Here is a 25,359-nt window from a genome sequence, read left to right as displayed (position 1 = left end):
TATATATATATTTAATTATACATGAACTTTTTTCCTGGAAGTGATTTTATTACGTTTATATTTTTTATATAGTTTTAACATACAAAATCGTGTTATATGTACACACGCGTGAGTATTTATCAAAACGATTTAATACAACAGTCTTACGTTTTAAAAAACGAAAATAATAAAATTCTATTTCAAGTCTATTTTTCAACGGGAGTAAACTCATTAAACGCATATCATTACAAAATACAATATTACATGTTTCGATCAATCATATAATTTGATAATCGGCTAAAAAGATTGAAATTATTGGATTCGACCTAATAATTTAATTTGAAATCTTTTACGTGATGGAATAAAAGTCTGTTCAATTAAACAATAATGTTAATTGCATTATGTATTCGACAAAAGTCGAAAATGAAAACAACGTTATGATCATCACAAGCTTCATAATTTTTCGCCGCTGAGATTAAGTACATTGTAATAAGAATGATCTGGAAACCTATCCAGCTCGATATAGTCCGTTTCGTCGAGCAAAAGACCTTCGGTCAGACTAACAAGTTCAGCAAAGGATGGTCTGCACGCTGGATCCTTGTCCCAACAATAATACATAATATTATAGAGCTCTCTTTTACAGTGTTCAGGCCTGTCTAATCTGTAACCCTCTTTAATCCTTCGCATTACCTAAAAAATAATTATTTTGATTTAAAACAGTTATTTGTCGCGACTTTTTAATTATTTTAATTAATTTAATATATCTTTCTTTCTAATTACATGTTAATCCATCAAATTATATTTAATGATACCTTACTAAATTTTAATTAATTAATTAGTTAATTTAATTTTTTATGTACATTTATAAATATAAAAAAGCTAAATTAGAATAAATGTACATTTTTCAGCTTTAATCTCAATTAAAATTAAATAAATATATCTTTCAGTTAATCTCAATTCAATTCAATTTATGTAGAACTATAATATTTTTCGAAAATTTTATCTAAAAAATTGAGATAATTTGAAATATTCTTACTTCTGCGGCGGCTAATCCGGGATACGGTGTCGATCCCAAAGTTACAATTTCCCAGATTAATACGCCAAAACTCCAGATATCTGACTTGACAGAGAATATATTGTCATACAGACTCTCGGGTGCCATCCACCTGATCGGGAGTCTACCTTCAGATTTTCTCTCGTAGATCTGATTAGCCGCCACGTCCCTGGCGAAACCAAAGTCCGCCACTTTGCACGCGCGATTCTCGTCGATGAGGATGTTCCTGGCGGCCAAGTCCCTGTGAATGATGCCTTTTGACGCTAGGTACTCCATACCTTTGGCGATCTATTTATAAACAAAATAAAATTTTACACTATTATTTAGTTACACAAAACTTTATATATTATATTTATCATATTTTAGAAAGTAACTGAATGACGTAAATCGTAATTATCTTAAATTATACTATAAAGATTATGTTTAAGAAATATTATTTTAAACAATTTTTCAGTATTAAGTAAAAATTTGTTAATAAAATCGAGATAATACAAGACAATACAAGATAAGATTTTTGCTACAAAGATTCACTCAAAATTAAAACAAATTCAAGTGAGAAAATTTTCAAATATATTACTAATACAATATTTTTACGAATATTGTCTTGAGTCTTGTGCAATTCAAAATACAAGAGTCACTCAATCACTACCTGATATACAAATCCAGTAAGATCTCTGGAAGTCAATCCTGCGCCTCCGTGATTCCTCTCTTCTCTGGAGGCTCTGAGGAAACTCTGCAATTTGCCGCCACTTACGTACTCCAAGATGACGAACATGGGTTCGCGCTCGGTGCAGCATCCCAGAAGCCGCACCACGTTAGGATGAGGATCTAAGTTCTTCATGACTCGTAATTCCTGCGCAAGGTCTAACCGCTCCCGTTCGGTAGCATTCTCTTTCAGAGTCTTCACCGCTACAATCGTAGCGCCGGCCTTGCCGTCAATGTCCAGAGCCTCGCATTTCCACACTTGGCCGAAGCAACCCTCGCCAAGGATGTTGAAGACCTAGGAATAATTAACAAAGAATAATTGTATTTAAATTAATTAATCAAGTTATTACTCTGATAATCAGAACTTATTTATCTGATAAATTAGTATATTTAATTAGCTGGTTAATTGTTTTATTTGAGAATTTTTAGTAAGATATTCAGAGTTAATTATTGACTGCGGAAATCAATAATGATCGAATATAGCGATAATTACCTTCAATCTATGCCTGGGAAACTCCCACTTATCTTCGTGTTTGCTCTGAATGCCTGCTTGAGACTCTTTCTCCCACGGCTGATAACGATTACTGCGAGCCTTTGGACCTCGCCACCTTTTCAGAATAAGAGAAGGATCGTCCGATAGATTAGAGACGCTGACCGACGCCTGTTCTTTCTGAAAATCGTTGAATATTGTTTTAAACATCTCGAAATTAAAAATCGTAATTAAATTTATACATAGAGATTATTATTTCAAGAAGGAAAAATGATTTCTTCTTCTTCCCAGACAGCACACATTGTGATAAATATTGATAAATGTTTTTAATATTTATTTTTTGAAATATATATTATAGAAATATTTTATATACATTTAGAGAAAAAAAATTATAAAAACTGTATTTGACATACTATTAGAATTTGGATTAAATATGTGGATTTTATATAATATTTATGATAAGTAAAAAAATTAATATTTGTAGTAATATTCTTTATAAATATTTCTCAAACATTTACCAAGATATTTATGATAAATCCTTATTATCTACTCAATCTAAGATGAAAAAAATATTTATGAAATATTTTGATACATATTTACGAAATATTTAAATAATTATTATAAATATTTTGTATATATTTTATAAATATTTTATACTGTCTGAGTTTTTTCGTAATTTTATCTTGTTTTTAACAAATTTTATTAATTATTAATTCGAATAAATTTTATTTCACGTACCGTGTCCGCCTTGGACTTTCGGCTGCCACAAAATCTGTTCTTCAACGACCAGGCGCCCATGCCAAGACCCACGACAAGGGCGCATCCGGCTACCACCGGTACCAGAGTCATCGCCATGTCCTGAGAGGGTGGCGCGGTGGAAGGTGCGATCTTCGAACTCAATGCAGGACTCTCCACCTCGTTTACCTGGACGTTCTCCTCTGTGACAGTATTGCCAACAGTACTGCCATTAACATTGTTGTCGTTCTCTTTGGATCTCGTCTTTTCCAATTCGAGTTTCGTGGTTTCAGGATGATACTGCTTCGGCGACAAGGGGGGCAAGGGTGAGGCGAAGTTTGGCAGATTTGGTAAACCGAGGTAATGCGGTCGTATCAGGCCACCGGAACCATGCTGATTTGGAAATGGTTTCCTATTAAAAAAATAAAATAAAAAGAATTGTTTTGAGATTAAATATAACAAATTTTTAATTGAAAGAAAATACCAAATAAAATAAAATTTTAATTCAAGAGTAACGTTAATTACATGTTTCTGAAACTTAATGTTTTCAGTAGTTTTTATTTATTCTTTTTAATATTAATTTTTGAAAAAATGTTTCATCAGTTGTATGAAAATAGCAATTCTGACGTTTTATATAAAAAACTAATTTTTATGTAAATATAATATAAATATTTTCCACTTTGCAATTTTTATTTGATCCATCCCTGATATTATTAACCAAGTGGAGCATAAATAATGAAATGAACGGTTGTGACCTTTTAAGGTCGCGTTGCCATTTATGGGAAAATATCATTTTGTAAACGCTCAATTTAATAGAATTTTGATTAAGACATCAATTGCTACATCTTACGTGAATATAAATGAATGTCAAATTTGTAAAAAAATAACAATAATTTTATAAATTAGAGAATAAGTTTGTATTAAATTAGAATAATTAAATTAATTATATATCATGCATTTTGCTTCTCTTTATAAGAGAGATTATTTTAATATTTAAAATTTAAACTTTCGAAAAATTGGAATCAAATAAATTAAAAAAAAATAATTATTATTTATTTTGAAAAATGTTAAATATTATATATATATATATTTTATAATTATATATATTTAAAAAACTGAAAGTTTCTTTACAAATTTAATTTGTAAAATTAATATATATCTTATGATTAATCGATAATTCTAAAAATTTTCTACATGTCCATCTTTTTCAAAAACTGGCGTTTAAATATATTAGACTTTTTATTATTTTTTTTAATATGGATACAATAGCTATCAAAAAAACATCATAGCCTGTGTGTAAGCACGCACCTTGTCTTTCCCTGATTTGGTGCCGATGCGTTCTTGATGTTGACGTAAACCTCGGTCTTCGCCGTGAGCTGACCATCGGAAACAGTCACGTACAGGAGCAGGTTTTGACCTCCCTGAAAAAAGAAGAATGAGCAAGAAGCGTAATTTCAAGCGCCTCGACATCTGAGCATTCGCGAACACCGTATATGTAGATAAGATGTGTGCTTTTATATCCAATACATATACATATATATCGAAAACAACACACATTGCGTTCTTTTTTTACAATACATTTTTTAGTAAACTGGATTTATTTGATCCATCATTCGACAATATACGTGCCACAAAATATTTAGAATATATATTATATTTAGTTACAAGTACATTCTCCAACATTACGTTATCTAAAAATATCATCATTTTATTTATTGTAAATACTTTATATATTTTATATATTTAATATATACAATATTTTATATATTTTAAATACACTTTTCTTTTATATTATGTATTTCTCCATCAAAATTATTTATTTTAAACAGCCAAGACTTTTTTGCAATTGTACTAAAATTTCAATACAAAATATAATTTTTATATTATCAACAATCGTCAAAAGTACTCACTCTTCCTTTGAGAGTCTCGTTGAGAAAGACAGTACCGGTGCTGTTGTCGATGAAGAACGGCAATGGCGGCTGTGGACTGTTGTCCCCATTGTAATTGTATCCAAGTGGTTCCAGACCGTAGGTTAACGTGTCCTGCTCGTTGTCTTCGGCGCGAACCCTGGTCACGATGCTTCCTACAGGTTCGTTATCCGGAAGCACCCAGTTCCGATCCAGCCACATAATGGGCGGTGTATTATCGCTGAATTGACTCCCTGCAAGCGTAAAATATAATTAGTTGGCGGTCTGCAATTTTTTAATATTAAGATTTTGATATTATAATATTTTACAGGCCTATAGAACTTTGGAGGCTCTTGGAAAACTTCAGATTTACTAAAGACTTGAGAACTTGATACTTGCACATTTTTTGAAATATAATTCAGATTATAATATTTTTTACATATTTAATCTTTTTACTTTTTCTTTCTTTTTCTTTTAATTTAAATAATTACAATAATTTTTAATTATTTTAATTATTTTAATAATTACGATTCTTTTACTGACAATGATATATTAATATAGAATTAAATATAATATAAATTGAGAGATATTCAGGTTGTTCGCAACCAAATGGTCCCTCGTCACGGAAGGTTGACAACGCGACTGAAATCCCGTTCAAATCGGCTTCTATTCCTTACAAGCGTGTTTCGAGCGCGAACTCGCGGCGAGAGCTCGCTCCTTTACACGCTCGAGCTCTAATTAGCCGCGGGTTTACCGAACGATAATGAGAGAGAGCAACGGGTGGAAATGCGAGAGATCGGCCTTGATATGCATTCCTTCCTGGATTTTGAGTTCATATCGTCAAGTAGACTGTGACCCTCTACAAAGATTTCGTTCTGCGCATTTTCGGCTTTTTGTCTTTTTCTTATATGTCTTTGAGAAATTTTTATTTATTTGTATATTATACATTTTTCCTCTCCCAAGTTAATTGCTTTAAAATATAGTCTAAGAAAGGAGAATTCAAGGGGAATTTAAGAGATTTATATAAATTATAAGTACTATTTTACAAAACACAATTGTATGAAAAGAAGCGCTCAAACAGCACATAATATTTATAAAATATATAAAATATAATTATAATTTGAATATTTTATAAATATTTATCAAAATATTTCAAAAATATTTAAGAAATATTTACAAAACATATTAGTACAAATATGTATTTTTTTTATTTACCATAAATATTATATAACATATTTAATTTATATTTTAATAATATGTCGAATACAATTTTAATTATTTTTTTCTCTTCAATATATACATAAAATATGTAAAATATTTATATAATATTTAAAAAAATAAATAATAAAAATATTTATGAATATTTATCACAAATATCGTATGCCGTGTCTCAGCGAATAACTGGACCTCTTGACGTTTCACAGCTGACTGCGCGTCCCCGACAAATAATCGTCACGCGATTTCGCGGTAGCCGCATACCCAACGATTCTTTTTCTTATTAGGAATGATCGAACCGGCGAGTTATGCCTTGGAATAGAAAGTCACGGGTGCAAACAGTCCCGGGGTGAAGAGCGTTATTATGATACTAACCAGCCGATCTGATATGGCGCGAAAGGCGCGCACATATACGTAGGTAGTATACTAGAAATAGAAAGTGCATCGTGTGCAAACAAGAACGCATTCATAATTCGTTCAAAATTCTAGATCTACTTTGGATTCTCGCGACCGAAATGCAATTTTTCTCAGACAACAATTAATAGAATTTAATTTCACTCTGAGCGGTTTTCTTTTCTTGTTTTCTTCTCATGAAGTATGTTTGGCATCGGTAATTTTATTTGTGCAAGATCCGTTCCTTAAGAATGTTCTAGGAATCTTATTAATAAAAGTAAGTGCATTGATTTAAAATTAATTGAAAAAAATTATGAGAGAAAATTTTAAAATAGATTATTTTTTTTAAAACGAAATATTATATGAAGAAGATTCGGAAAAGCCATCATCGCTAGAATTATCGTACAGCTTAAAACTCTCCTCGCCATGCATCCCACGCTTCCTTCGCAATGTGGGAAAAAATGAGATTACAATTAAATGACTGTTTTCGATGTAATAACCGTTCTTAAGTCAATGAGCTTCTGTCGGGAAGGTACGACGAGGTGTTTTCGCGAAGAGCGTGACGATCTTTATAATGGCACAACCGGCTTCACTTCGCGCTCTTCTCACCCTTTACTCGCCGCCGTAATCGTAGTGATTATTCATGAGAAATATAGCGTACACAGTAACTGTATTCTCACGGTGCAGTGACTTCAATACCGCTATAAAGCGTTTGAGATGAAGACGAGTGAACATTGTAATGCGTATTCGTATCAATGTCAATCACGTCACGATCGGATAAAAATAAAAATTCCGTATCGACCGCTCGCGAATATAGGTACGTATTACAAGATGACGTGGAATAGTACCGTAAACCGCGATCGCATTGTCGCAGGATGACTAATTTCTTGATATAGTGTATGTGTTACTCTTATTCTTTTATGTAATCGAATATCCACTCAACGTGCTAAGAAATTGTAATTAAAAACGGAAATGCAGCGATGTAGATGAGAGATTGTAATTAATAAGCTAGATAATAATAAGCAAATTTTTTCAGTCGTGAATTTATAATGACGAATTATATTCTGATAAATTTGTGGAGTCAATTTTTTTATATTGATATAAAATTATTTATCGTTCAATTTATTTTAAATAAACTATACTTTAATAGAATTTGCAAATCATTAGCAAATCTCGCAAAATTTTCTTGATTAATATTCCTTCTGATAAATTCACAATAAATTTTTATTGATAATAAAATGATTCATTTTGTCCAATTCACTTTAAAGAAACTTTACTTTGATAGAATTTTAATTTGTCAAGACTTAGAATAGATTTACATAAATATATAGTGAAAATATATTGTGATAAAAAATAATTTTCTACAATATTTTTAATATTACAAAGTATTCAAAGAATACATTAAAATTACAATTATTTTATTTATTAAAACTACGCTTTTGAGAAAGAAAGAGGGAGAGAAAGAAAAAACAGTTCTTATAATTATAAAAAAAATAGAGAAAATTATGTAAGATTATTATATAAAGGATTGATCGCAATTATACGAGTGGGACTTTCCCAAATCGGTTCGATAGCAAGTTTTCCTTCGGGTTGTTAGCCTCATCCGGATGCGGTGACGTGTCTAAAAAACAGATGTGTAAAAGACGGATGCGGTTCCCGGACTTTCTCGGGAAACGTTTCGTCCGCGCGTTTTCTACTTTTAACGTCGCCGACGATTGACGACGACGAAGACGACGAAGACGAAGGAGGTGCTGTAGAGGTTGCGAAAGATTCCCTCACGAAGAGTGCGGTCAGTCCGGCGATGCGTCCCACGGAACAACACGGTGAAAGTGGGACGATGAAAGTGCGATCGAACACGACATGGCATGGCTCGTCTGTTTGCGTATTCACGAATGAATATATATATATATATACGAGAGAAGAAGAATCGGAATCCTTTTCACCGATATCATATCTAATGATAAGCGAGATGTGTGTCCGTTAGAATTGTCGGTATCTTGAATGATCAAAAGCTTATTTGCTTACGCGTGATTTTCATGCATTTGAATAATTGACAGCTAATGTTAGTATCACGTCAACTTGATCCGACTACTGTTACTCCATCCAATATATTGACTTATAACATTAACACGATATTGATGTTAACGGAATACTAATACTATTGCCTGGTTGATATAAACCATACACTGTCCCTTGGACATTGAAATCTTGGTGCTCGCTGGAATTACCGGCGACGAGTTGCCCTACTTCGTGGATGACCGATTAAAGGAAACTCCATTGCGGGGATGAGGGGATTTGCTCTCTCGAAAGAGGCAGGTGGAGTCTCTCGGGCCTTTCACAATGATCCTTGAACAATTATGTCGAGAAAAATAGAATGGAAAGTATCTTGTTTCTAATGCATTTAACATAATTAAAATTGTAGAAAACAAATAATTAATTAAATATATTTAATTATTTATTTAAATTTATTTACATTTATTTAATTGTTTATTTTAATCTTATTTAAGAATTAAGTAAATAAATAATTAATTTTTTTATAAATTAATTAAAGTAAATTCTACTGTGTTATTGAAAAATTTGTAAAATTTAAATGGAATATTAATTTGTGAAAAATCTCCTTTGATTAAATTCTGAAGGAAGATTTGTAATTAGATTAGATTATTGCACCGATTGGTAAATTACTTTCGAGAGAAACTTTACTTTAATTATAGAGAAACTTACCCAATCATTAGAGTAAGAGCGTAAAATATATGAAAGAAACAATTCAAAATTTTCACAATACTTCTTTCAAAATTCTCTTTTTATAACGGAGGATTCTTCTGGCACGTATAGCGTTTGTCATTCCAAAAAATCAACATTTGAAGTTTTAAGAAAAAAAATTTCTTTATTAATTCAATGTACGCAAAAAAATTCACTGCCATCAGAGAGTGACAGATTCTCAGAAAAGAAACAGAGAGACAGGTAGAATTTCAATCTCCTTTCACAATGATCCTTGAGAGCAGATCGATATAATTATTCTTTATGCAAGGCGAGATGAAAAAGTGTCTCGTTTCTGCAACAGTGGCGATTTTAATTCAAAAGATCAACTGTGCGTAATCTTGCGGAAAGAGTTACAGTTAGCTCAGATTAAAAAAGAAATTGTTATTTTAGAATTCTGATTTTTTTAGACTAGGGAGAGAGTAGGGAGATAGTGTTTAATTCTTCCGCAAATATCCTTGAGACAGATTTGATTACTATACATTTGTATAACATAATTACGATGAATAAAACACAGAACAGAAGATGTCGTTTTTCCGCAAATGACATTTCTAATTTAATATACCTTAATGAGTTTGTTTACATATTTCTTGAAAACAAAAATCTGTGCAAAATTCACTTTAATATAGGTGACAGCTTCCGAAATTTATTTTTTTGTTGTTTATTTTTTATACTGTACGATTAATATCATTTCTAATATTTTGCCTCATTTCTCTCATGCTCTGTTACACTTCACTACTCCTCAAATTATTTATTTAACAAGACGTTACACATTAACTGTTTCTAAAGATTTTTTAAATGTGTCAAATTTAAGATAATTGATTCTTATCGAATGCAATCTTAAGAGAATTGGTCATTTTGCATGGCTAATTTCAACGAATTCGAGCTACTCTCTTAGTGTATTACGGTTTCTGATGACTCTTCAATAAATCACACACCGTGTGTTCAATAATCGACGCTGCGAGCGTAACATTTAGTTAAACCGTGAAATGTTAAAACTCGTCTCTCTCTCTTATCGAGATGAACAGGACAACATCGGGAACATCGCCGATGGCTCTAGGCAGGCGGTAGCTCTCATCACTAGAGCTGTCGTTAATGGCTAGAAAGTCCGGCCTCCGGTGATTTATGCTCCGAGAGCTCGTTTCTCTCGCGAGAGCTCTCGCTTCGGCACAGACAGGTATATCGGAAACAGGTGAAGCTCGAAGGAAATTGATCGGCCGATCGTTGATCGGCAAATTAGCTTTGGACTCGTAATTATTTGCCATCGTCCATCAGCACCAATGTATCGATTTCGCATAATTCAAGGCCTATATGTCACCGCCTCATTATTAGAATACAGCGGAACGTATTCATCGATGAATACTTTTATGCAATTTAAATGGATAATCATAGCTCAGATATCATACAATATTTATAAAACATACAAAATAATTATTTGAATGTTTTGTAAAGATTTATCAAAATATTTCATAAATATTTTTGAAATCTTTGATTGAACAGACCATAAAGCTTTATTATAAATATCCTATGGAAAAAGTTTGAAAAATATTTACGAAATATACTACAAATATTTTTTTTTATTTTTTAATTATCATAAAAATATTATATATGAAATATTTAAGCTATATTTTAATAATATGTGTCAATCACGGTTTCCTTCTCTTAATGAGTATAAAATATTTATATAATATTTTAATAAGAATAAATAGTAAAAATATTTATAAATATTGTATCTCTAGAAGATTATAATCAAAGAATTTAATAATGCGAATAGTTATATATTTAATTAGAATTAAACAAAATTTATTTTATTTACTTATTTAGATTGATGATTAAGAATAAATAAAAGTTAATTAATTTTTAGTTGAAAAAAATATGAGATATTTCTGTCTATTTTATATAGAGAAATTTCTAAAGTACAACAGGTGCAGTTTTCGTATGATTCACCACGAATGTGCAGTGATAAAGTAATGCGAGACGTGCAACAGGATCTGAAAGTGAACCACTCGATTTCCGTCATTGGTCGCGGTGGATTGCAAAGCCACGGTCGGCGATGTTTTCTCGTTATAACCAGGCGGTCTTACTTCTTTGCCTTTCAAATACTTTAGATCTATTCCGAAAACGATCGTTCAAGCAGTTTTTGAAACCGATTTATTATCCATTTTATTGTCAAAGAAGTGCTCTTTAATGATTTACTAATTATTTCTTATATATATATTTTTTAGAGAAATATATTTTATTGTAATTATTACTCTAACGGTAGGATAAAAATCTGACCATTTATTTTATTAATCATTTTATCATCAATTTTTTCTATATATTTTGTCAGAAAAAATATATGTTATTGTAATTATTATTCAAAAATAGAAAGCAACTAAATGCTACAAATCTGATTATTAATTATTATATCAATGATTTTGCCATCAATTTTTTTGAAAAATATAAGCAAAGAAACATAAGTTGTCAAAGATTTCGAAAGTACGACCAAGGTCATGACGTCATTGGAGCACGCGTATTTCCGGATACTTTGTGGGTGTCGAAAGAGGCCGTGCATCTCTTTTTGTTCCCGTCATCTCAGCCGCGTGGAACCGAGAGTCGAATCGAAGCAAACCGGGGGAACTTTCACTTCACATGGTGAGGTCATCGTCGGTCCTTAAATATTCTTCGGTTCTGACGCTTCACTTTCATATACGACCAACGCCTTCGAGAGAGTCGAAAAATCGATCGCGTTTTAACGATCTTTACGTAATACTCTCGAGAATTCTTCCTCCTCAGAATTGTCACGAAATAAGAAAAACAGGACAGGCTTTTAAACAGGAAACTCTTTAGCTCCAAATGAAGAGTCCTCGATTATCTCTTTATTTTCATTACACATATGATTAAGAAATTTAAAGTGACAGAATAGAGAAGTTTTTATATTTAATAATATAATTTTATATTTTTTTTGTATTTTTCTTTGTATTTTCTTTATATTATTTTTTATACTTTTTCCTATTTTTTATAATAATATTTATAAGAAAATATTTTCATTTAGAATTTTTTAAAAATAAATAACATAAAAATTGACATTGAAAAGTGTTTAATAAAATAATATACTGTCATAATTTTTCTACTCTATTTGGATGCATGCTATTCTTTTTTTTATCAAGATTTTGTAAAATTCTGAAAGCACTTTACAATCGCATGCTGTTTAATTACGATAATTCGATTCAAGTCTTAGCTAAAAATAGTGACTGACAGGTTATGCAAGTCCTTATGTTAACATCAGCACAATCCGTTTATACAAGTAATTATTACAATAGCCATTGTATAAAATTTTTATTTAATTTTTATTAAATTCTAATTTATCGGTTTTTAAGAAAATTTTTATATAATGAAGTTACTAAAAAGGTCACAGAATTTTACAATTTTTACAACATAATTTCGAGAAATAATAAAATAATTGAAATAAATATTTCAATTATAGAAGTTAGGTAAGATGTATTTTTTATGACACATTCTTTTTTGTCATAAATTTTAAAAAAATTGACTTTTCCTTATTGTTAGTCAAAAATTTCATTTGCTAAAGTTCTCGGTGTATCATTAAATTATAAAATTAAAAAAATTCAATTCCAAATTGTTTAGAGAATTTAATCTGAAAGAGATAATTATTACCAATACATTCTGTATTTGTCGTCGAGACAATCGCTAAGAGAATGAAACCGTTTCTTGCAACACTTCGTTTATGACACAAGCAGATTTTTCCTTAATGCAACATCGTCGACATAAGTGCACGAACAAGCGTAATAAGTAGTCTGCAAAAATACCGAAGGACTTGTTTAGAACTGGTTACGAGCAATTCTTATCTGTTGGAAAGAATGCCCGCATAAAACGATCTTATGACCGCGTAATAACACTTGCATCCGCTCTGGTGATGAGCTTTTTCTGTACGTTAAACCAAAATTATTAAAAGCGCATTTAATGCTCGAAATATCTCTGTCCTGAGAAAAAATACTATAACGTTAAATATTAAATAATATTGAATAAAGAATTGAGTAAATATTTTATAATGTAATATAATTAAAAGAAGAATATAATATGTAAAGCAAATAATACAATATGATATATAAATATAAAAAAATATACATAAATATAAAAATATAAATATAAATTAAGTAATAATTCTTTAAAATTTGAATTTTGTATTTATAGATAAATTCTATCTTGTTTATATTGACTTCGTTTTTTATGATTTATCATTTATTACATATATATATATTGATATTATAATTTTATGGTTTTTTAGAGTCAGATTTTTCGAATGCATGTTTATGTTATTTTTTTACGATTAATCGAACTTTTTTCGGAAAAAAAACTTGTTTTTTACGGCAATCAGAATTGCAGAAATGCTGGAAACGAATAAACACATCGTGACCAATAAATCTCGATATGACGCGCGCGAAGACAATAGTACAAAGACCGAGCTATTGCGGAAAGAAATTCTACGAGTCAGTGGAAACGCGTTTGGTCTCGCGACATGGTCGACGAGTCTTGGTGTCAGTGAAGGTTAGGTATGGGTTCTTGCTCGGTGTCTGGTGACCCGATTTGTACGACTGTCTCTGCACTTGGACGTTGTTAATACTCTCGTGAAAAGCACCCGATAATTTCATACAAGGCACTTTTGACTTCCAATTCTTTCCTTCTTTTTTAAACATAATATATATATTTTTTTTGTTTAAGAGTTAATAATTTGAAAAAAAAATTAATTGATCATATGCATTTGATTACTTGTTTTTAAAAAATTAAGTAAATGGTAAGTAATAATTGCGATAATTATTATTTTTTTCATAAAAAGAAATAAATAGAAGATACATAAGTAAAACTTATATATAACATTTTTCATTTAAATCTCTATCTAAAATAATTCATGTAATTTATTCGAAATTTGTATATCTGATGTTTTCTTTAAATATATTAATAAATATTATATAGACAAAGTATATTTATCTCTTGTAAAGTTTTTTATTATTTTAAAAGTATTTAAATACTAATTTATTTGCATGATTAAAAATAATTATTAAAAGTATAAAAACAATTATAAAATATATATATATATATATATATATATATATATATATATATATATAAAATACAAGTATAAAAATAAATTATATAAAAATATTATTCTCCGTTAATTATGTAGTTCGATTAATCGCATTTATATACTACTTCGCGAGCTGCTTGAAATACGGACATTCGCCTTTGCCTATGAAAGGGATTAAACCAAGGCGAACTCTCTTATTGTGAGACTTGACCGTCAGTTTTTACCGAGTGTCTGCGTCCCGGTTATGCGACCACCAGGTGCAACATATTAATATCTGCGTCTCACGACTTTACGATCATGTCACTGCTTCATCGTGCTAAGACTAAGGTTTGTCTTAGCACATTTGCACGCGTTTCTCTCGACCTTCCTAGTATCGGTTCGCTCTTTTACGAAGCTATTATAGATTTTGTAGAAAAATTTAATTCAGATCACCATTTTTCTTTTTTCCACAAATTAAACACATACAAGAAGGGAAATATATTCTTCCAACAGTACTGTATTTATTGAGTAAGATAAATTATTGTTTTTTTTAATTTATATTCTCTAAATAATTATCTCTGTCTGAAAAAATTAAATTGTAACATATAATAAAAAAGTTATCTAAAATTTATTATACAATATCAGTTGCTAAGAACGCAAAGAGAAGGTTTATATGAGGCCGATGCCAGCATTTCTGGCATGCGTAGATTGTGTTCGCCTTTATTTTTCCGGTGTGGCTACCGCGTGTACACACTGTGCGTGACGAGAACTGTTACTAGTCTACTACACGAACTTTCGAATTATATTGAAACAATCAAGCCACGTAGCTCGAAAAATTCTGACCAGTCCCATACTAAAAAAATAAATAGTTAAATTTTCGAATATTAATATTAGGAGAGAACATTGTATAAATTACAAATATTTTGCGCGATAATTTAATAATACAAGAAAAAATATAAGAAACTAAAAATAGTATAAATAAATTAGAAAGTAATCAATATGAAAAATTGAAATAAATAAAATTGAAATTGAAAAGAAAAAATGCTAGTAACTTGGAAAATTATATATTTGTAAACTGCTATATTTTATCGAAAAAGATGGTTAAATCATAAATGATTGCCCTCAGTATGAAAAATGAGCTTGTATTGAAGCTGTAATGATTCGCAAAACCGCATGTTTCCTGGCTGCAGTTAATTATTCTTCGAAGGATTAATCATGTCAAACGTGATGCATGTACATGCGATCGACAAGAGATGCAACATATACGTGACTTTAAATTCAGAAATGCATTCACATTTATTTACTCTAAATTTTTTACTCAATATATCGTTTATTCTCAGCAGTAGAATATATGTATAATAAATTGTGTAAATATTTTTTTATTTAATATATATATATATTAAATAAAAGTAAGAAAAATTCTTTCTCCTTTAGAAATACAATAAAGTATTTATTACAGAAATATCGTTTCACGAAAATATATTTTTTATTATCTGTCACTTTAATAAATCACATATATCAATCGATAATATATTTTAATTACTTAATCACTTTAATGTTTATTCAAACGATACTTGAATACTTTTCTTCTGTTTTTTTCTTTCATATAAATTGAAAATAGCAATAGTTTATCTTACAGGAGATACTGCCAGGAATTAAATTGCAATTATAAGATTCGATTGCAACTATTTGCACACTCTTTTAATTACAATCTTTAATGTTCAAGCGATTGTATCAGTATGTTCCTATACATGCAAAACATCCGTCATCGTCCTCCTCTTGTTGCATTCTTGCGCTTGAACATACATTCTCGTAATCGTGTCGCAACTGCTACCGCGATCGGTTGCTCTCTAGCTTTCTTCGTCAATTATCTGAGTTGAAAAAGAAGAATTTGACAAAAGGTCGATTTTAAAAGGTCCTTGTCTTTTAAGGCTTTCTTAAGATATATTATGGATTTTTTATTTGCTCAAGTCACGATCACTCGAGGACGGTCATAAACAATGACATATATATATGTATAAATAACACCCCTTAGACCTACAAGACAATGTTTGATATTTCACATATTAAATTTTTTTTAATTTTTATAACTATAATATCACACTTGTGTAAAATTAATTTTAAAATAAGTTTAATGCATTACTGAGCATTAAAATTTATATATACATATATAGCATTGCAATTTTACTGGTCAGCAATATGTAACGAAAATTATCTTTAAAAAAAAAGAATATAATTTATCATTATTATTTTCATATTATTTGTTCAAGTATTTTGAGATATGTATGTAAAGATTTAGAATAAAAATTTATAATAATTAAAAAAAAATTATATCATATTTATTTTGTATTCATATTTTAAAGAAACATTATTATATAAAAAAGGATATAATAAGTCAAATATTAATTACAAATTAATATAACATTTTATTACGTATTTATAAATAATTTAAGGATATTAAGAATATTAAAAGGATCTTCTATAATTATATCTAAAATTTATTAAGAATATTTACAAAAAGCTAAAGTTAAAGCAAATAAATTATTGTGTAAAATACTGATGAGATTTATTACTGCACAAAAGGTGTTTTTTGTGCAGCAAAGTAACTTTTATTATAGCATATCGATTTATAGAGAAAAAAATCGTTGATATATGCAAGATTTATACCGAACATAATTCTGCAATTTTGTTTTCATCTCGAAACAGGCAAAAAATTTTTGTACAAAAAATTATCTCTTTTTCTCTTTCTGATAAAAAAATATGTCACGTGTTTAGATAATGCACTAAAATTTTTATGCATACGCGAATGCGCACGGCTTCCTCTGCAATATATTAAAAAAAAAATATTTTGTCTAATTCACGTCTTTCAGATATACTTCTCCCTCCATAAAACTACGATGTTAAAAGATTATATTTAGAGAAAAATGTGTATAATTAAATTCGAAATTATATCGTTTGGAATTATTGCGGATATTGTAAATATTTTTGCTTTCAAGATATTTATTTTATGCGTCATTACAAAAAAATATATATAGTTTATAAATTCCATTAATTCCATTTCAAATGTCATAGATATTTTTCATCTAGAAAACTATAGATCTTGACGTATCTTTGATTTCATGGAATGCTTGTGAAAGAGTCTCGGTTTTCTGAATCCCTGATTTCGCAACTACTTCACAGATCTCTCGCTATCCTCTGATTTCTCAGAGATCTTAGAGAGCATTGTTCATTTTGCGGAGATATTTATATTCACTCTGCAATATTCCAGAGCTAGTATTTTTTACACATTCTTTAATTATAACCTAATACTTTATTTAATTATAAACTTATCTGTTATATACATTTTATTGCGAATTTATAAATTAATTTATTTAGAAAATATTCATTATTTTTAATTATATCTAAAATTTATAAAGAATATTTACAAAAAGCTAAAGTTAAAGCAAATAAGTTAAATTATATTAAGAATATTAATTAAAATAATAGCAATACAGATTTATTTTTTTAAACTAAATTCTAAATAAATATCAAGATATATTAATATATATCTCAGTCTGCTAAGTCTTTAAGTCAATTAAATATTTGATAAATCATTAATATTCTTGTAGTAGTATTTTTCTAAAAATATTTAAACATATTCTTCCTTTAAATTTGTAATCTAGATCTCTACATATAAAAATATTCCAAAAAATGATAAAATATTAATAATAGTAAATTATATTCTCTCTTTTTTATAATAATTTTTATTATATATTGCTGGTCATTAAAATTACAACATTATATGTATATGTATATAATTTTTATATAAATTTTAATAGTTAGCAGTGTATCAAATTTTTTGAAAATTAATTTTACATAGATATGATATCAAGAAGCTATAAATTTAGACGAATTTAATATAAAATATCAAATATTATATCTTATCGATGAATCCCTAGCCGTACCAGCGGGATCTCGCATTGAACTCACCAGCGCTCATCCAGAGGCACAGCGTCACCGCCACGACAGGCAACCAGACCGACATCGCGCTACATCGATGATCCACGACGATGATGATCTGCGAGAAATCCCGGCGTCACTCCATTCGATCCACGTCTCGATATTTACAAAAATCACTCTTGAATATTCACGAGACTCGCGTACATTTTTTTAATCTTGGCACACCATTCATCTACTCTCTACATATAAATATATATTAAAGGAAACTGTGATAACCAGATTCCTAATAAGTATACTTTGAAGAAAGAAAAATCCAATTCAATATCCCAGGATATCAAACTCAATCAACACAGAAACGAAGAAAACTCTGAGAATTCCTGATAAAGTCAGTGGCTATTCTTGCGTTATCACTCTTATATTTATTATTTATCTATTTATGCCACGATTCCTCTCATCGATTGTGCGAATTTGCTCGGGCTCTGTTTTTTCACTGTTCATTTTTTCCACTTGTCAATTTTTCCGGCATATCTCACTGCGCTTTCACTAACGAACGAGCAGCAGTATATTTTTTTATATCGACTTAATATCCATTCCTATTCCGATGAAATGTCCAGTCAATCGACGAACTAATAATTAATTCAGAAATAGATACGAAAATGTCACTCAGACCCTCGATATATCGTACACACTGATACTCTCTTGGAATTCAATGACAAATCACAACGATTGTCGCTGCTTTCTCTCGATTTTTAAATAGTTATTTATCTTATTCCAGTTAATTATTTCGATATCGATAAAGAATAAAAAATATTTTAATAACGATAATCTCATATTAAAACACTAATTGGTTATTATATTACAATACAATATTAATAATATTATATTTATATTGCTCAGCAATCAATCTTTCTGAGTACTGGTCACGGGCCAATCACTTTTTTCATGACTCTCTCATCGGGCTCGAGCCCGTCGCAGTGCCAAAGACATCGCGGTCCCAGGGATTCCGCTAGGAATCAAGATCACAGTGGCAAGTATAATTCTTGAAGAGAGATTATATATATAAGTCTCTAAACGTCTTGTATAGGTTTTTGGACGATAAATTGCGCACTAAAATTTACACATTCTCGCGCGAAATGTCAGAGAATCCAGAGAGATGAATCCGACTACGACTGGCGAACGGAACGCCGAAGACTGTCGGGGCCGCGACGTCGAGACCTGTTCCCCGTTCCTCGACCGTACTCGGAGAACTGGTTCAGTGATGTATAAGCAGTATGGGCCTTTTGTGGGCCCATAATATAGAAAATTTGAGATTTTTTGAACTTTTGACAAAATTGCCAAATATATAGAATAATTTGTCTTATTAAAAACCGAGTCATATTTTCTTTTTGTTTTATTATTGTATCATATTTTACATTATTATTATATTGAAAGTGATCAGAAATCGTCAAACTTGAGTAAAACTTGAGAGAGAACTATTCTCGAAGATTAAATGCAGAGAATTGCATTAGAAAAACAAACTTCTCGAGAGAGTTGCGTCCTTATAGAATAAAAACTATTTTTATTCTATACGGACGTGTAGAAATATACTATATATAGTTATAAAACTAATATAATTATACGTTTCACATAAAATTTATATTTTTAAATAATTGCTTTTTATATTTTAATAATTAGGGTAAATTTTATTAATTAATTTTATGAATGTCGTTATTTTGTTAATTAATATTTTAATTATTTTTAAAAATTATTTTATATTTTACTAATTTCTTAAAATTGTTTTTTATATTTTACTAATCAATTGAATTAAAAATAAAATTTCAATACCTCAAAGCCAACAGGCGCCCAAAGCCATGAAGACGTTATCGATCTGGTAGTGCCGCCATCGTTATCGTGTAAGCCGCGATTGTCGGCCGGAGAAAATGAACCACCAGTGGCGTAGAATTCTTTATTTACGATCAGTTCAATGGCGGATCTGTTGTAAAATTAATAGGACAACAATTTAGAACCTAAAGAAAACTTCTTAGATCTCAGTGCAATTTCTCTTGGCATTTGTTTATACATATTGTAAAGCATATACGTATACTTAGGCTTCAACAAATTATTATTCATAAACGCAGACTTTAATTTATAGTATTTAAATACGAATAACAAACGGCTGTCTAAAGGAAAACATTCCTTCAATTTACTTATTAATTTAATTACATATAAATATATAACACCCTATACTTATAAGAAACAGATTTCTGAACGAGCGAAGTTGCCTATAGCTCGCAGTCAAGAATTAATTGGAATGTAAATATAACCCCGTTTTAGACCAAAGGAAATATTCATTTTTTTCGTTTTCCAAAATTGATCGGTAATATCGCGATTTTATTATAATGTGATGGATACATCTAAAGTGCGACAAAGACACGAGTACGGTACCTGTTTGTGTTTCTCGGTGATGGGCCGAAGAAAGTTCAGGATCTCGGTAATTACATACAATTGATGAATCCTTTAATCGGTCGACTTAATATCGATGAATCTGTTGATAAGTAATTGTCCTCACATCCTCTTTCGTTTTGCTACATTTGCTTCCGCGCTACATTTTTAGGTAATTATCACTGTAACATACAATTCGACATAAATTAATGTAAAATATATATATTCATTTAAATATAATATTAATAATGAAATAATTAAGCACATAAGATTATCACTTATATGTGCGACTATCGTTAATTAGTAAAATCTGTCTCTCCAGATATGCGCAATTAATTCCCCGGAAACGGGCGATGTATCTAGTATTATGTCGGCGAAGAGAAAATATTCAGCGACTTCCACGAAGGATTTCAAGAATGCTTTCCCTTCACGACAGGATAAAAATCCAATTGCTTCAACAATATCATCGAATTCGATTAATATCGTAAAAGATTATATGCGTAATGAATTCATAATAATACAGGACGATCCCTTGCAAAAAATCGATTATTGCGGATTTCCCTATTATAGGTACAATTTTATTTATTATAATAATACAAAACTACTCTCCATCCCCCTCTTTAATTCCCAAACTCATTTAAACTGAAAATATCATTTTCAATTAGTATACAAAATTTTAATTAAAGTCTAAATTAAAATTTTAATTAAAATTTAAAAAATGGAAAGAAGTATATAAAAAATAAGAGTAAACTATTTTTAATTTTTACAATTTTTATTGATTTTTTCTTTTTTTCTTTTATTTTTTATATTCTTCTTTCTATTATATTTTATTTCGCTTTTTGATAAATTTATAATTGAAGGCTTGAATAAGAAAAATGATTCGCCTTATAGAAGTAATAAAACTGACGGTTTTCAAGATGCCATCCTAGTCAAGGATGTAGGAGTATCCTGTAATCTTTTAAATAATAATGAGATCGATTCTGATATATTATCGATTTCGGGAGTTGAAAGTTACCTCGTCAGACAACTTAAACTCGAGTACAACGAATTATCGAGTATCACGAAAAAGATAAATGCGTACACCAAAGATATTTTAAATACCTTAGCATCGAAAAGCAGAAAAAAAGATCAAATTCTACAAAAACTGGTACGAAAACATAATAGTATGATTTAATTTTCAAGTAACTTCTTCAAGTATTCTTTATACTAATGTATATCCTTGTGGTTTTTTTTTTATACCAGTGACAGAGTTAATAATTACAGTCAAAACTCATCATTACAACTTTCCTGAAGAAGCTTTTATTACAGCACGTAGCATCGAAGCATGTAATAACATCACAGTGTAAAAATGAAATTGGAAATCCCTGTTTAAAATTGAGATTTTTTAACAATACGGAGAGAAAATATCAAGCATCAAAAATTGATATCGATAAAAATTTTTCTGAGAAAGAAATTATTAAAGGAAAAACGCACGGTAACGTATATTAAAGTCAATATTATTAAAGAATGCATTTATCAATAAATAAAGGGGGAATTATCATATATATAAATAAATAATAATGATAGTAGTAATTACTATTTATTAAAAACAATATATGTATATTGGGACATTTAGATTTTTAATTAATAAAAATTTAAATGTTCCAATATACATATATATTTGCAGAAAATAATAGAAAGATCAGAAAATCACGCATGGAACTTGATAAAGCTTTGGTAAAAGAATTTTTCGAACCATCACCGAAATACGAGGACGTATTACTTTGCAATTATTTGATAACGAAGGGAGAGAAAGTACCTGGCAACACGTCATCGAAGGCATCTTTACGTAAAACCGAAAATTTCACGCTGTCGGACAGATTGTGCAAGAACCGTGTCGCTGATAAAACTCGCGAGTCCTTTTATACAAGCAAATGTAATCCTGCTGTGCTTACCAATTGGCGGGAAGTATCTAGACGAAAGTCTCCATTAAAACTTTCGGCAAGTCGTGATGCATAGTCAGTTACATTTAGCTTGCAATCAGAGAAAGTTTAATTCGAAAACAATTTCTAATTATTTAATAGATTTGATTAACTGTCAGATTATGTTATTTGTTAATTTATTATTTATTTTCTCGTGATAATTCCGTTGATTTTTTTATATATCTAATTACTTTTCTGAGTTTTTAATCAGAATATATAATTTTCAACGAAATTTAAAAATATATAATTTAATATAGATAAAAAGAAATAAATATATATTTTCATGAGAAAACAAAGAAGTGTTTTATTTTAATTATTATTAAAAATAGGTGTAATATAAGCGCGCAAAAATATATAATTTTTTATTTCCGAGAGAAGCATATGTATTAATATTAAATAAAGATATTCTTTTTCTTTTTCATATATATACATATATATATAAGAACAAATTTCGTCTTGTTACCTGCAGAGCTTGAATTCTGATCTCTGTAACTCCTACTTGTAAGCTGTTGTTGTGAAGAATATGCCTGGTGATTACGGTAAAGTAGTATATTATTATCAACGTTATGTTATTGTTAGAAATATTAATGTTATTATTAATAATAAATAATAATATTAATGAAGAGAGAAAAATATATAATAATATATAATAAAAGATGAAAAAAAATAATAATAATACCATAACTCTTTTACAATCAACCGATTTTTCTCATATATACAAGCAAATAAAATTAATGCTAGATTGAATAGAATATATAAGATAAACTTTTCATAAAAGAAGATGACACTACAAGATATCTGATTGGTTATATCAGAGAGAAGGTAACCAATGACGATATGCAGGTAATTTGATTTCATGTGGCAACTCTAGATACAGTTCGTATGTCAATGGACATTTTTGTAAACAAATATTTTTCTGTATGATTTTATATTTAAAAACAGATGATACACAAACAAAGATCTATTTAATCTGATGGTACATTTTATTATAAAATTAATTAATTACATTTAAAATTAATTAATTACAATTACATTATGAGATTATTAAGAGATTTAATAAGAAACGTTGATAGGTTATATGATATATGTTCGCTCAATAATTTATTATTACGTTTGTATATTTCAGATTTCATCTAATAATTATTTTATCATTGTATATTGTTAAGACTAGGAATCACGATATAAATATGGTTTCGGACAACTATGAGCAAAACAGAATTTGGAAAAATATTAAGCTAAACGATGAACCTTACATGATTTGTTTCACAAAGAAGAACGAATCATGGGAAGTTCTTTTAACGAATCTAATAGAAATTTGGATGGAGACTCTGACAGATGAAACTATACTCCACAAATTCAAGGTGCTTAAATTAATTATTTTATAATTATATGTGACATGTTACTTCACTTTTATATATATAGTACACAATATATTGAAATATCCATTATTTGTTATATAGGAGAAAAGCATAAATTAAAATTTAAGAAATTACTCTGTAACTTTCTTAATAACAAATTTATTTTATATACGTATACTTACATATAATATCTGATGTATCAATTTTTAGACCTTGAATCCTCTCTTAAATCTTGAAGCTATTGATTGGAAGCAACTGGTAATGGATATGTTGAATGATATTCCCAAGTATATACATACATATACTGTAGAACTTTCCACATACCGAATAGAGCTGCGAAAGGATCAAGATTTTGTAAAATCGAGATTCTCGTTAGATCTTCTTAAAGAAATGCCGCAACAGCTTTGGAAGAATGTGACTATGCCTCTCTGTTTGTCATCGATGGAACTGGCTCGCCGGTATGAGATTCTGCTGGATCTAGTAAAACAAAAAGATGAAGAAATCACAGAGTATAAAGCAGAAGGTGCAGAGTTGATTAGAAGTACGTATTTTTTTTGTATAGTGTGTATTATTGTTATTCTTTCGAACAGCTAAAAATAAAATTGAACAGAATGAAAAATAAATTAAGCATCATTATTTATATTTTATAGAGTATATTGCTACAAAACCATTCAGTGAAGAATTGTTTCACGTTGACACTACTGCACCAACTGCTACTGATTTTGTAAAAACTTTCCAATCCATGTTCCATTTTTATAATAAAATAAGCTTATCAACGCCACATGTGAAGATAGAACCTAGAATATCTTTGAACGGTGAAAGGTACAGTATAATATGTTACAATATAATATGTATATTAAGTATACTATATTAAATACACTACTTTACTATATTTTTTATTTTAGTGATAATAATTCTCCAAAGATTGATGAAAATACCTTTCCCAAGTCTAAAGATGAATTTGTACAGAAACTAAAACAAGACAAGTCTGATAAGCAAGTTTATTCAAATATCAAAGAATGCGAACAAGAAGCAGGTCCCTCCAGCAAAGCTCCAATTCTGAAAATAAACAGCACATCTCACAGAATACATAAACTAAAGAAGAATAAAAAAACCTTGAATGATTTTATATCATAGTAAAATATTGGGTTATAAATTATTAATTATTAGGATTCATGTCTTTGTGTAAATTTGTTAATAATGCTATTTATTGAAAGAAAAAATGTTAAAGAGATATATTTATATATAATGTTAATCTAAGTCAAACACACACATACACACATACAAAGTCTTTAAAGAATGAGACACACAAAAATGAACTAAAACGCAAATGAATGTTATAGTTTTGTATATAAAATGTATAAAACGAGTTTATAAGAAATG

General features: G+C 29.3%; 3 protein-coding genes across 4 annotated transcripts; 2 read left to right on the top strand and 1 right to left on the bottom strand.

The window, feature by feature from the left end:
- Positions 1-4: 4 nt before the first annotated feature.
- On the bottom strand, positions 5-19,413 carry Cad96ca (tyrosine kinase receptor Cad96Ca). Its single transcript, XM_072886474.1, has 8 exons — positions 18,267-19,413; positions 4,874-5,124; positions 4,272-4,384; positions 2,967-3,375; positions 2,232-2,408; positions 1,683-2,033; positions 1,016-1,321; positions 5-669 (listed from the first exon to the last, which is right to left on the bottom strand). Exons 1-8 carry the CDS (start codon positions 18,319-18,321, stop codon positions 433-435), a joined length of 1,899 nt encoding a protein of 632 aa, XP_072742575.1. The 5' UTR covers positions 18,322-19,413; the 3' UTR covers positions 5-432.
- A 1,206-nt stretch (positions 19,414-20,619) lies between these two features.
- On the top strand, positions 20,620-22,655 carry LOC140676265 (uncharacterized). The gene is given in 5 exon segments (XM_072911158.1): positions 20,620-20,706; positions 20,980-21,227; positions 21,549-21,804; positions 21,966-22,146; positions 22,324-22,655. Coding segments are annotated over 5 exon segments (1,104 nt in total).
- An 822-nt stretch (positions 22,656-23,477) lies between these two features.
- LOC140676357 (uncharacterized) lies at positions 23,478-25,354 on the top strand. 2 transcript variants are annotated; one of them, XM_072911324.1, is made up of 5 exons: positions 23,478-23,594; positions 23,745-23,979; positions 24,187-24,517; positions 24,627-24,798; positions 24,882-25,354. In XM_072911324.1, exons 2-5 carry the CDS (start codon positions 23,806-23,808, stop codon positions 25,111-25,113), a joined length of 909 nt encoding a protein of 302 aa, XP_072767425.1. In that variant the 5' UTR covers positions 23,478-23,594; positions 23,745-23,805; the 3' UTR covers positions 25,114-25,354. The 2 variants fall into 2 exon arrangements, with proteins under 2 accessions (XP_072767425.1, XP_072767424.1); XM_072911323.1 differs by having other exon boundaries at positions 23,517-23,594; positions 23,785-23,979.
- Positions 25,355-25,359: the final 5 nt, after the last annotated feature.

Source organism: Anoplolepis gracilipes, chromosome 2 (assembly GCF_047496725.1).
Source record: "Anoplolepis gracilipes chromosome 2, ASM4749672v1, whole genome shotgun sequence".
NCBI classification, from domain to species: Eukaryota; Metazoa; Arthropoda; class Insecta; order Hymenoptera; family Formicidae; genus Anoplolepis; species Anoplolepis gracilipes.
The sequence above is the reverse complement of the archived record's forward strand: the minus strand, read 5'-3'. Positions and strand labels throughout refer to the sequence as shown.

What these genes read in the sequence shown, in the direction of transcription:
- Cad96ca (XM_072886474.1), bottom strand. Translation starts at nt 18,321, where the DNA reads ATGTCGGTCTGGTTGCCTGTCGTGGCGGTGACGCTGTGCCTCTGGATG. An exon ending in ACGAGACTCTCAAAGGAAGA is followed by an intron (nt 4,385 to 4,873) that starts GTGAGTACTTTT and finishes TTCTTTTTTCAG; the next exon opens with GGAGGTCAAAACCTGCTCCT. An exon ending in TTACTGGATTTGTATATCAG is followed by an intron (nt 1,322 to 1,682) that starts GTAGTGATTGAG and finishes GTTTATAAATAG; the next exon opens with ATCGCCAAAGGTATGGAGTA.
- LOC140676357 (XM_072911323.1), top strand. An exon ending in CTATACTCCACAAATTCAAG is followed by an intron (nt 23,980 to 24,186) that starts GTGCTTAAATTA and finishes ATCAATTTTTAG; the next exon opens with ACCTTGAATCCTCTCTTAAA. An exon ending in AGGTGCAGAGTTGATTAGAA is followed by an intron (nt 24,518 to 24,626) that starts GTACGTATTTTT and finishes TATATTTTATAG; the next exon opens with AGTATATTGCTACAAAACCA.